General features: G+C 27.7%; 1 protein-coding gene across 2 annotated transcripts in view; it reads right to left on the minus strand.

Annotated features, from left to right (window-relative positions):
* LOC107436125 (protein gooseberry) overlaps window positions 1-8947 on the minus strand; it is an 86393-nt gene extending 77446 nt beyond the window's left edge. Inside the window, exon 1 of one of the 2 annotated variants that reach the window (XM_087151626.1) lies at window positions 8559-8947. In XM_087151626.1, coding sequence (XP_087007752.1) covers window positions 8559-8631 — 73 coding nt within the window. In that variant the 5' untranslated portion in view covers window positions 8632-8947. The remainder of the gene's footprint in view (window positions 1-8558) is intronic. The other variant, XM_087151627.1, reaches the window with a different exon arrangement.
* Window positions 8948-12855: the final 3908 nt, after the last annotated feature.

Consider the following 12855-nt stretch of genomic DNA (forward strand, 5'->3'; position numbering starts at 1 on the left):
CAAAATCACCTGATGTCGTATAAAATATATTTTTATGAGTTAAATCGTTTGATTAATTCATTAGAAAAATCTTTGTAGAAGAAAAGTAATAGTTTACCAGGAAGTTTCACGTGTTTCTTGTGAATTTTATTAGAGATAGTATTTCTGTGGATTTCGTACTTCCGAGAAGTTTCTGCAATCGACATACCACCAGCAACTGCTTGCAAACATTATTGCAGCTTTCCTAAAGTGTAATCACGGTAGTTTCTCGTTCCAGGTACTTTTTTATAACGTCTGACCATTTTTCTGCCGAAAAAAAAAACGAATGAAACTTTGCACAAAGTAGCCCCAAAGTGTATTTTTTTTCATTTTCCGTTTATTTGTTATTCCGTTTATCCGTTATTCCGTTTTCCGTTTATTTGTTTCAAATTTTTTTAACGCTTACATGATATAATTGTTTATTAATATATAAATAAAAAATTTTGCACTTACGACAATTGTTTTATCAACGTCTTTGCATTTCACAGCTAAAGTTTCCAAGCACACTTTTCGACATCCGACGTCCTCGGAAAATTGTTGACATTGGATGAACGAAACACACTCTGAGATTGTCTTAAAATTCGAAAAAATGTTTGTAGTAGTAGAAGAGACTTCTATCTTCAAATTCCACACATTTTTAACGTGAAATAAACATAATACTGAATAGCAGCACTTGAAAAATGCCAAATTCGATTATGCACAAAGTAGCCCCCGCTGCACAAAGTAGCCCCGAATGACGGTACTACTTTTAAGCTGCGTATTTACTTTTATAAATTCTGTTTGATAAGTCGTTAAACATAGAAATGAATACGTTGCGAACTGCTTCGTATTCACTTATATAAATGTTGTTTAATAAGTCGTTAAATATGCAAATTAATTAGGAGTTAACTGTTACTTATTAGCTACTTATTTATTTGTATAAATGCTGTTTGATAAGTCGTTAAATATGCAAAAAATTAGGAGTTAACTGCAACTCATTTGTTTGTATAAATATTGTTTGATAAGTCGTTAAATATACAAATTAATTAATAGTTAACTGTTACTTATTAGCTACTTATTTATTTGTATAAATGCTGTTTGATAAGTCGTTAAATATACAAAAAATTAGGAGTTAACTGCAACTCATTTGTTTGTATAAATATTGTTTGATAAGTCGTTAAATATACAAATTAATTAATAGTTAACTGCTACTTATTAGCTACTTATTTATTTGTATAAATGCTGTTTGATAAGTCGTTAAATATACAAAAAATTAGGAGTTAACTACAACTCATTTGTTTGATAAGTCGTTAAATATACAAATTAATTAATAGTTTACTACTTATTAGCTTCTTCTTTTCTTGTATAAGTGCTGTTTAATAAGTCGTTAAACATGCAAATCAATTTTTAGTTAAGTATTACTTTTTAGCTACTTACTTACTTGCATAAATACTGCTTGATAGAACATTAAATATGCAAATGAATTAGTAATTAATTACAACTTTTCAGCTGCTTATTTAGTAGTAAAAATACAGTGAAATAGGAAGTTAATCTAGGGAGTTATTCCATTTAGATTCTCATATCAAACTTCACCGATTGCTACGTAGTTTTTAAGTATCTTAAAGATGAACAAAGCATTATATCAAATTTAAAAAGTATTAAATTGAAAGACCCCCCCCCCCAAAAAAAAAATTCCTTTCGTATTAACACAGATTTGGTTTCTGATAAAAATGCGTTAAATGCTTATCGTCAAACAGATTATTTAGCAACAGTGCGAAAAGTTAATCCCAATTAGATTTTGACAGTTCTGAATTCAGTATTTTAATTGCATAACTGGACTTGACGCAATTTTACACTAAGCACACATTACTAAACTTAACTTATTTACTACTTAATAATGGTAAAAGGGTCAATAAGTTTAGATACTGATTTAAATATGTTAATCATAAAGGTTGCATAATAAGGTAATTTTAAGAAATTAATTTATTATAAACACTGCATTTAATCTTCAGCCTTTACTGTGGAAGAATCAAGATTCAAAATCGTAATGTATTAAATACTAAGAAAGGATGCTAAATAAATATTTCAGGTAAATAACTTGTTGAAGACAACCAAAGAAATCTGAATATTCATGTACGAAAACTGGATTATACTATGTGATTTTCTGCGCAGCGAAAATACAGCGACAACTATGTGGAAAGATTTTATGCCATTGCGTTTTTATGTTACTCCGAGATATGTATTTTAACTAGTAGTTAAATGCAACTGTAGAAATTCATCTGGTTAATTAGTTAAATGTATGTATATTTTTCCCGAGCGTTCTTGAAAAATATTTGCATGGTGATTTAAGAATTTTATTTTTTATTCTTACAGTCTCATTTCTAACCACTTCTGTTAGCAAGGGTTTGCAAGGCCCGATTTGTATTAAAATATGAAACGGGCCCTAGACACGGTTAACATTACTCATCACTGAAATATCACACAACCTCTTTTACACTGAGAGAAAAAGTATGGTCATAATTTACATTGTTTCTGGCTGTACGGGTACACCAAAAAGCTGAGTAATTTTATCAATCGCTTTGGCAATAATTTTGGTAAAATTAACAATAAAATGTGAATTTATAAAGATTTGTAAAATTTGGTAATTTTATCATGATATCTTAGAGCACGGCATAAAAAAAAACATTCATTCGGTTAAATTTATTTACTTTTTTTTTTTTCAGTTTTATATTTTTCACGAAATGTGCAGTAATAAACTGTTACTATATGAACGGAAATATTACCAAATGAATGTTCAAATACCGTATATATCGGTTTTTAATACCTAAGTTAGTTAGTTTATTATTATTATTAATAATAATAAATGACATTGCCATACTGTACGGTAATTTTACCGGAGTTTTTGTTTCCGTGTAGCATCTAATTGAAATTTGCTTTACCTTTTAAAATTAGTATTTTTATTTAAAATAAAACTTTTTCTGATCTTTGGAATGACTTTTTAGACTGATATAACACTATTTATGAAGCGTGGCTCTAAAAAAATTCTTCAACTGATTCAAGGCGGTAATATTCGAGATAATCACTGCGAAACCAACGGACTTTGAAGTACCGCTGGTTTCTTTTCTCCTCGAGAATATGAATTTCTCGTTCAATTGAAAGATATTATTTATTCTTTAAGTACTTCTGCGGGTTACTACTAAATCCATCATCATTTCTCGCCGTAGCTCGTTTCTTCTAGAGTTTTCCCTCATATTCCAGTTTGACAGCTATATCATGCTGATTGCTACGTTCAAAACTGTCCCATCTTTTGGTATGCATTCTTATAAATATGAGCATTAATCTCTGACAATGACCTGTGGTCAGTTTGCACCTTCATATCGTCCTTTGCAGACTCTCAAACCATATCCACTGATCCTCATCGCCTTGCTTATCAGACATTTCCTCCATTAAAACAAGGAATAAGTTGTAAAAAAGACAAATTCAATAAACCTAATTTTTATTAAAGTCAAGTTGAAATACTAGTTAAAAATATTATTTATTACTATTTATAAGTTATGCATTATATTAGTATTGCTTTTTTATCATTGTATTTCTATTGTATAATGAAAATTTTTAACCAATATTATGCCCTTAATCAGAAAATATTTGTAGCACCTGCCAAAAGTATTTTAAATGGGCCCATGAATTGAAGTTATTTTACATGCATTGCATGTTTTACAAAAGGTGATTAGGGTTTTTTTTTAATGTATTATAGCATTATTAGACTTAAATTGCCATTCCAGTTATATGATAAAACCTTTTATAACTACTTAAACACTCTTTTTAAAACATTAGCTATTGTATAATGTAAATGCTATATAATATTTTACGCACGCTTCTCTCTATCTTTTTTTTTTCAAATAAAGTATTTTATTAATATTTTGTCAATATCATGCATTATTAAATATTGTATATGTTATGTAATGTTTCACACAAGTTCTCTCTCTTTATTTATTTATTTTTTTCAAATAAAATATTATATTGCTATTCAAGTAAAATATTATAAATGTTATATTATATTTATGAACTAAAATGCAATATAATATTTATCAAATTAAATAATGCATTATAAAATGTTATCTTGCATAGGTAATATGGTTTTGAAATTTAAAAATTACTTTTATTAATTTCTTTTTTTCTTCTTTTTTTTAGGACATTGTAGCCGTTAACTTTTAAGAAAAGTTGACATCAGGGTTAATTTTACAGAAATTATTTTGTACTTATTGCACATGTCTTACGGAAATTCATTTATGAGGAGGGAGGGGCACGGATTTCGATTTACAGTTTCATCTGACAAAGGCAATTTTATCCTATCTGGAATTGACTTATCGTTTCATCTTTTCATCACTTAGGATAGAATGTTTTTAGTAATTAATTAATTCTTCTTTAGATTAAAAATGCAGATAATTAATTAATTCTTCGAACAAAATTAATAATTTTTGTGATAAGTTAGCTCTTGCTAATAGTTCTTATTACCACTTAGCATTTTTTTCTTTGTCAAATGCCTTCATTCAATATCAGCGCAGAGATATTCAATATCAGCGCAGCAAACAACTGTTGAATTATATGCAGGGCTGTTACTTATCCAGAAAAAAACGGACAGTCAAATTATTTCATTTCCATCTTGTTTTGGGTAGGGAATACTCGTAAATGCCATAACTTATTTTGAAATCTGACATGTAAGGATATAACGTGTAGTAATGTAACATATAAATAACACTCTTTTATATCTGAAAAAAAGTGTCTGATTTTTTATAGAAAACAGTAAAAGTATTATAATTGTTAATAAATTTTAGTGACTATAAGCATTTTGCTATTTCCAAAAACTAGTAATTGGAGTAAAAAAAAAATATCGTAAAGTTACTGTACTGTATGGCATTTACATTTCTGGTAGAAAAAGAAAAAAAGAAAAGTCTGTAATTAAAATTTAAAATATATGGTATTTTAACCATTCATTTATCAATTTTTCTTTTTATATAGTTATGATTGACTGGAAATTCTGGTTTTCAAAATTACAGTTCTTAAACACATTTAGTAAGAAAAGCTAAACTGAAAAATAAATTTAACCGAATAAATGGATTTTATTTCATGCCGCAGATTTTTAGCACATTTATAAAATTTTATCACACATTATAAAAGCATATTTTTTTTTGGTAATTTTGCCAAACTCCTTACTAAATCGCTTTGTTAATAATTACCGAGCTTTCTGGTATTCCTATAGAGCCGAAAACACGATAAATTGTACCATACTCTGGACCATAATTTTTTTCTCAGAGTAGAAAGGAAATGGTTTTCAAACCATTTTTTTCTCCCTCTCTTTCGGGAGCAGTTACAAGTGTGTATTTGAGATACTGTTTAACAATCTAAATACAGTAGGCAAAAATCGTAATTTTATAATTTTCTTCAATGCAATAATTCCTAGTGCGTATATAATGCTCGCTTATTTGTAAACTCACTGGCTATCAAAATCAGCCACTTATTGTCATAAATTTTCAAAAAGAATTAACTTATTTTTAGGCTAATTTCTATGCGTATTAGCATTAAATTTAAATTTTACTAACTTTCATTAAGATTTCTTTTTGAAAATTATTTGTTATAAATCAATGCTAATTTGCTTCAAATATATTCTATTGTTCAGTTGCACTCGTAATGCTGTCTGTGAAAATTGAAAAAATACAGTCTCCTTTCTTATGAAATAGATATCAGCCAGTGGAATCAGCCGCTTATTAACTTATTATTTATACTCATTTTTATGCTTAATAAAATTAAATTTAAATTTCACTTAATTTAATGAATTTTTCTTATTTTAAATTATTCTTTATAATATTATGCTAACTTACTTTAATGTATCCTATTGTATTGTTGTACTTGTAATGCTGGGAAAACTAAGAAAATACAGTCTCATCTTAGAAAATACAGTCTTCTAATGAAGTAGATATCAGTCAAAGGAATCAGCCGTTTATTGGAATCAAAGACGTCACGTACCCATGCGATCACGACTAAATCCTCTGCATATTATTATCAGCCATTTATAAGTTAAATCATAAATATAGAACTTTCTAAATCCAACATAATCCCTTTACTTAAACCTACTAAAATTGAACACTATAAAATTAAAAAAAAAATTTAAATTTTACCACACATATTTTTTCTAATTTGTATTATGAAAAAAATTTCTATTGAAAAGAAAAAATTATTTCGTTTATTTAAAAAGTCCTTAAGTACCAGTAAGTTAAGTTGTATCTTTTTTTCGCTTCAACCCCTAATAGTTTGTTTACACACATTTTTATTTCGTCTTACAAATTGTTTCATTAAGAAAGAAAAGCTTAATTAAACCAAGCAAGGCCGTTCAAAAATTACGCAAGCACCTTAAGAGAAGGAAAGGTGAAGGAAAGGTTTGTAATTTGCTTCTATTTGGTAACAAAGAGGTAGGAGGGAATGGACAATACTTACATAACATACTAATCCCTTTATTTTCAATATTTTTAAAATGCAAAAAATTTGGGAAAAAGGTTACATTTACAAAAATTTCCAATTTGAAACAAAAGCAGAGACTCACTCAATCTACTACGGAATTTTCATAGTTTAAGAAAATATTTTTCCTAGTAGAACAATCGTAATGTATTTAAACTTTAATATTTTTGATTCAAGAGAATTTTGTCCATCACTAAACACAAGTAATTTATTTTAACAGATATATAAATGGCCATAAAGCCAATATTAAATTTCCTAAAGTTTAATATTTATTTTTAAAAAAATCTCTTTGTTTAAAAAAAAATCTATCTTAACTCTCTTCCACTGAAAAAAATAATTTGCAACAGTCTTTAATCGTTGAAATCTCTGCAAAAGTTAAATTTGGGAAAGAAAAGTTTGAAAAAATACTTCTTCATGGAATTCCAAAATTCGTCTTACGCAGAGATGCATTCTTATTTGAATTTAATCTTAAAATTCTTAAAATTGGATTACCACTGCAAATGTTAAAGAAAAGAAGAAAAAAAACAAAAGGGGAATAGTGTGACTTTCTTACGCAAGCGGGGTGGGGAATTAGTAATTTCTTAAATTTTTTTCGACGTGGGGGAGTCCAAAAAAGCCAAAAGTTTTTACCTAATATTCACATGATCACAAATCAAACATTTTCTAAGCTAATTCTAAAAAGAATATTTCACTACATTAAAAGCTTTTACATAAATCATTTTTTTCATTGAGTTTAATTAACAGAATTAAGCATTAAAATAAATGTCAGGTTTTTCTTCTCAGTTTCAATTTTTTGGCTTGTTCATGTAAGTTCTACCACTTTACAATACAATATACTCAGCACGGATGTGTCAATAATATCCCAGCAGATTCCGCGATGAATGGGGTATTTAATGGAGTAATGACCTGAAAATTAATCAAAACCAATGAATAATTATTAAAACTATATGGGACGTGGTGGCTCAAGGGAGAGAGCGCAGGCCTCCCAATGTGATGACCCAAATTCGAATCCCAGCGATGTCTGGTAGAGATGAATTCGGCACCTAGCCCACAGACGTAAAATATTCTCAGTGGTGAACAGATCATGGGTTAGAGTCCTTTTGTCGTCAGGCTAACCGTGGGAGGTTTCCGTGGTTTTCCTCTCTATGTTACGCAAATGATTAGTTCATTCAGAAAATCCTCCACCGGTTATAAAATAAAATATAACAACTATATGGTCCGGATTTTGATGATATTTGCATTTCTTTTGGCATTGTTTTCATTTTCGTACTTTTTAAGAACAATTTTTAGAGATGATTGGTTTTCTTTTCGCGTTTTAGTTTTTTCTTTTTATACTTTTTATAAAGTTTTTAAGTAGTGGATCAATTCTCATCTGAAATATCTCTGATTTTTTTACTTTTTGTAATCCTTTTATTACTATATTATTATTATTTTTTAGTATAACATCTATTTCATACTTCGATGAAACATGCATCATAATTTCTCTTATTATACTAATTTAATAACAATTATACTTTATAAGAAAATTTAGGAACGAGATTATGTTCAGGATTAAAATTCTTGTTTAATTATAAGGAAAGATTTAAGGGCATAATTAATTTTTTTTTTTTTTTTTTTTTTTTTTTTTTTTTTTGTATTTCTGATGTTTTTAATGACATTTTTTGCTATTTTTAAGTGCATTTTTAACTATTAAGGGTAATCTTCTAAAAAAAATTTCTTTCAGTCACCTAAATCCCGACCGACCCTACTTAAAAAAACTTGCTACTAATTATGCCTCTAATTATGTCATAATTCTGCAGTTATAAATTACGCCACCAATTATGCAATTTTAAAAATTGAGAAATTTATAATGTTAAAAATTTAATTACTGCCCCCTTCTCTTTTCCCCCATGGTTTTGCATGACCCTACCTGAAAAAAAATATTCTCTTGACCAATGACAGATTATTCACATTATATATTTAATGAGACAGATTAAAATTAGTAAAATGTATTTCCTCCTCTCCGAGCAAAAGAGATGGTCAATAGCAATAAATAAAAACAAACATACCTTGGAAAGGATAACTAGTTGGATAAAGTGGCCTGAATACGCAATCGGGGGTCCATCGAAAGCAAGGGGCCATATCTGTCCCCTGTAGTTGCTCAACACTACGTGAATCCAGAATTAAATGAAATGCTAGCGAGTAATCAAAATCAAATCCGCGCCGAATTAATTACACTTGCCGTCAACTCCGATCGCCGTCACTGCGCTGGAGGCATCAACTGATGGACCCATGACTGAAACCATGTTTACCAACGAATGGGCGGGACTTAAGTTGCAAGGTTTCTGCTTTCATTGGCTGGCGGCACGTACCAAAGGGTTCTCAATTAAACTCCGCCTACATTGTGCTTGAGATTTTCCCCTCTGCTGTTTGGCGTGGAAAGATGTCAACTGTCAATAACTTTCTGAAAAAGTTTGAGGAACCTTAATTTGTTATCCCTCATAAAAGGGGCGTCCCCTGTCATTGTGGGCGTGTTAGTCATTGTCGCAGTACTGAAGCAGCAAATTTTAATCCTTTTTGGGGATAATAGATTTTAATCCGGTATTTTTCACGGAGTAAGGGGCGTGAATTAGCGGTCCTACTTAGTTATTGTTCAATAACTTAAACAGTTGTACATTTTTTTTAAAAAAAAAGTTTTTTCTGATAAATGATTTTTTTGGAAGATAATCCATGGATTAATAAGTAAAAGTAAAAAATGTGGTTAAGCAGTTATCCACATAATTTTTTTCATTATGTTGTTAGCCGGTATGATGAAAGGAAAATGTAAAGAACTAATTTTTGTTACTTGTTTACAAACTTTAACATTGTTTAATAATTTATAGATTTTAAGAGTTGAAGGGATTCAAGAAAATTTAGTAATTCGTTAATAAGATTAAATATTTAGAAATTAAACTTTATTATTGCTTATTTACATTTCCAAAATATCAAATTTAGTAACTCTTTCAGAAACAATATTTAGGACGTTGAGTATTACCTTTACATAGAGTTAAGCATGAAACCCATAGGTCACCTGTAGTGCAACGTTTATAATAAAATGAAGTAAAATAAGACTGAAATTCAAATTGTTATCTAGATTAGATTTAGGGGTTAGATTAGATTTAGGTTAGATTTTTCTTAATTTATAGATTTAAATCGTTAAAGGGGCTCAAACAAATTTTATAGTTCATTAGAAGAATTAAGTCATTTTTAAACTTTAGTCTGAGACATTAACTTTATTATTATTTAAAGATTTAAACACTGTTAAACAGATTCAAACAAATTTAGTATTTCATTAGAAAAATTTAGTTATTTATAAACATTATTTCATACTTTTAATTCATTATTAGTTATAGATTCAAGCATTGTCAAAAGCATTCAAACAAATTTAGTAATTCATTAGAGAAATTTTGTCATTTATAAACATTAATACTTTAGACATTTAATTCATTATTAGTTATAGATTTAAACATTGTTAAAGGGATTCAATAAAATTTAGTAATTCATTAAAGAAATTCAGTCCTATAAAGCCATCAATATTTGAGACATTCACTTCGTAATTATTAACAAATTTGGATTTCTTAACTTATTCAAACTAATTTAATAATTCATTTGAAAAATTTAATATTTTATAAACATTAAAGTTTGAGACATTTATTTCATTATTAGTAGATAAAATTATTAAAGGGATTCAGAGAAATATGATAATTCATAAATAAAATTTGTAATTTATAAGTATTAAAACTTGAGACATTAACTTTTATTAGAAAAGGATTTAAATTGAGGGATTCAAGCAAATGTCACTCAAAAATATACTACTAATATTGAGACATTAACTTATATATACAAATATATACAAATTTTTTCAAATTTAAATTGCTTTGATATTTGTTTTGATAATTGATATTTACAAATTTAAATTGTTAGGGTTCAAACAAATGTAGCAAATTATGATAAACATCAATAATGAAACATTAGCTTAATTATTGTCTACAAATTATAGTTTAAACACTTTAATCTTAGCAACGTTTAATTTGGCTACATGGCAAAACCGTTTTCGATATTTTAAACCACAATAAAGTGCAATTTGCTACATTTTAAGATTCTAAATTAAAACATGTTTCCTATTAAATTGAACTAATATCGTGCAATCATATGCAAATATTACAATGTAAGCACTACATTGGGTCGGCTGTTCAACGACGCTTATAATATAAAATAAAATGTAAGCACTACGGATTGTAAAAAAATTTCATGTATCTGAACACTAAATATACGCCCAACTGATGTTTCCCTAAGGGTTCTACTACACTAAATTTTAATATAGGTCCTCAAATAATCTCAAATGTCCGAAAATATCTGATCGTTTTTTTTTATTTGCAATGAAATACATAAAGAAAGTAATACTCATGTTTTTTTAAACACGATAATTTGTCTTACGGAGAATACTATCGAAGAGCAAAAAAGTGACATGTTCTCAAAAAAAAAAAAAAAAAAAAAAAAAAAAAAAAAAAAAAAAAATCCTCAAAACCGGAGGACAATTCTCAAATATCCACAGTTGTACTCAAAAGATTCAAGCTCTTTGAGACGCAGGAAATGTTCTGAGATCTCAGTACATATGTCTTCAAATGTCCTCGAATTGTCCGAACGCATCTCCTCGTTCCTTACGCTACACCAAAACAATGGATAGTTCCTGGACCTTCTTTTTACACTACTTGGTGTAAAGTAGCGGCCACCATGTATGTTATATTCGAAAACACTGAAATTTATAACAATAAGCTACGTAAGAGTTACGCGTAAGAATTAGTAAAGTTACTTTTACGATACAATCTAAAGCAAGAATCATAAATTTAGGATACATATACACAATATTTCTTAGAATAAAATTAGTTTGTTAATCAAGCATACATGCAGCACAGACGGAATATTAATATGAATTTGATCAAAACCAAAGTGAATAAAAGTTAAATATTATAAAATTATTTTATACAACTGTCTGATTTATATAAATCTTATGAGAACATAAATATCATTACTAACTAAAAACGTACATGCATTTTATAATAGTTAATATGAGTAGTTTGCCAAATCAATCCGACAAGAAATTTTAGATTATTTCGCAAATAATCGACGAAAATCAATATTTTTTATTAATCAATAAAGAGGATTGGAGCTTGATTGGTATTAAATAGACTATAACAAATTTGTCAATACAATCCAAGAAGAATTCACTTCTCACCGTTACACTTCATGTAAACAAACTGCCATTATGGCTACCATATTTTCATTACCTTGAAATTAGCACAATTATTCGTCTTTAAGCTTCTAATAGTAATCTAGAAGTATTTTTTATGCGATTAAAACATGCCTTACCATCATTTCATATAAGAATTTACTTGAATATACAATAATTATTCGCCAATTTACGAAGCACCGTAAAACACAACCTTCTTCACTAACGACCTACAGATTGGTACAAGCTTTATCAATTATTGGTGTTAAGACTCAAGAAGCGTAAAAGAAAGCTATATTCGGTATTAACTTGAAGTAAAGTACAGTACCGCTCAAAAGTATCAGTACACCTGGAAACTTATAAAAAAATGGCAAAATTCAAAGTGTCGTAACTTCTTTAAAAATGATCAAAAATGCTTCTGCTTCAGCTCATTTTGAAGCTTAAAATCTCTGCTTTTATGAACTTTAATTGTTTTTAATTAATATATTTTGCAACTATGTACAATTACACTCTAAACAATCGTAGAAAAATGTATTAATTTTTGTGAAGTTTGATGCAATGTACGGGCACAAAGGCGTTAGATATTGTTAATTTTTATTATACCATTGAAAAATTTGGATTTTTAGTTTTCATTTAAAAAAAAAATTCCAAAAAAACATGTTTTTTGACGAAGTTATTGTCAAATAAAAAAAAAAGGTTTTTTTTCAGAATTTAATGATTTTTCAGCAATTATAATGAATTTTAGTGTAATTATAATATGATATGAAAATTTTTTAATTAAAATAAATTAAAATTTAATATTTCTCGATAATATTATTTCATAATTTATTGTATGTACATTTTTGTTTTCAAATTTTTTCTGAGAAAAATACGAAAAAATAAATTTCAAAATATTAAATTGTAATCGTTGATTCTTATTTCATTATTATATTTTCCAAAAAAAAAAGTTAAAATTGTTATAATAAATTATGAAATAATATTATCGAGAAATATTAAATTTCAATTTATTTTAATTAAAAATTTTTCATATCATATTATAATTACACTAAAATTCATTATAATTGCTGAAAAATCATTAAATTCCGAAAAAAAACCTT

Source organism: Parasteatoda tepidariorum, chromosome 9 (genome assembly GCF_982258835.1).
Source record: "Parasteatoda tepidariorum strain Cologne lab strain chromosome 9, Ptep-v5.0, whole genome shotgun sequence".
Classification (NCBI taxonomy): Eukaryota; Metazoa; Arthropoda; class Arachnida; order Araneae; family Theridiidae; genus Parasteatoda; species Parasteatoda tepidariorum.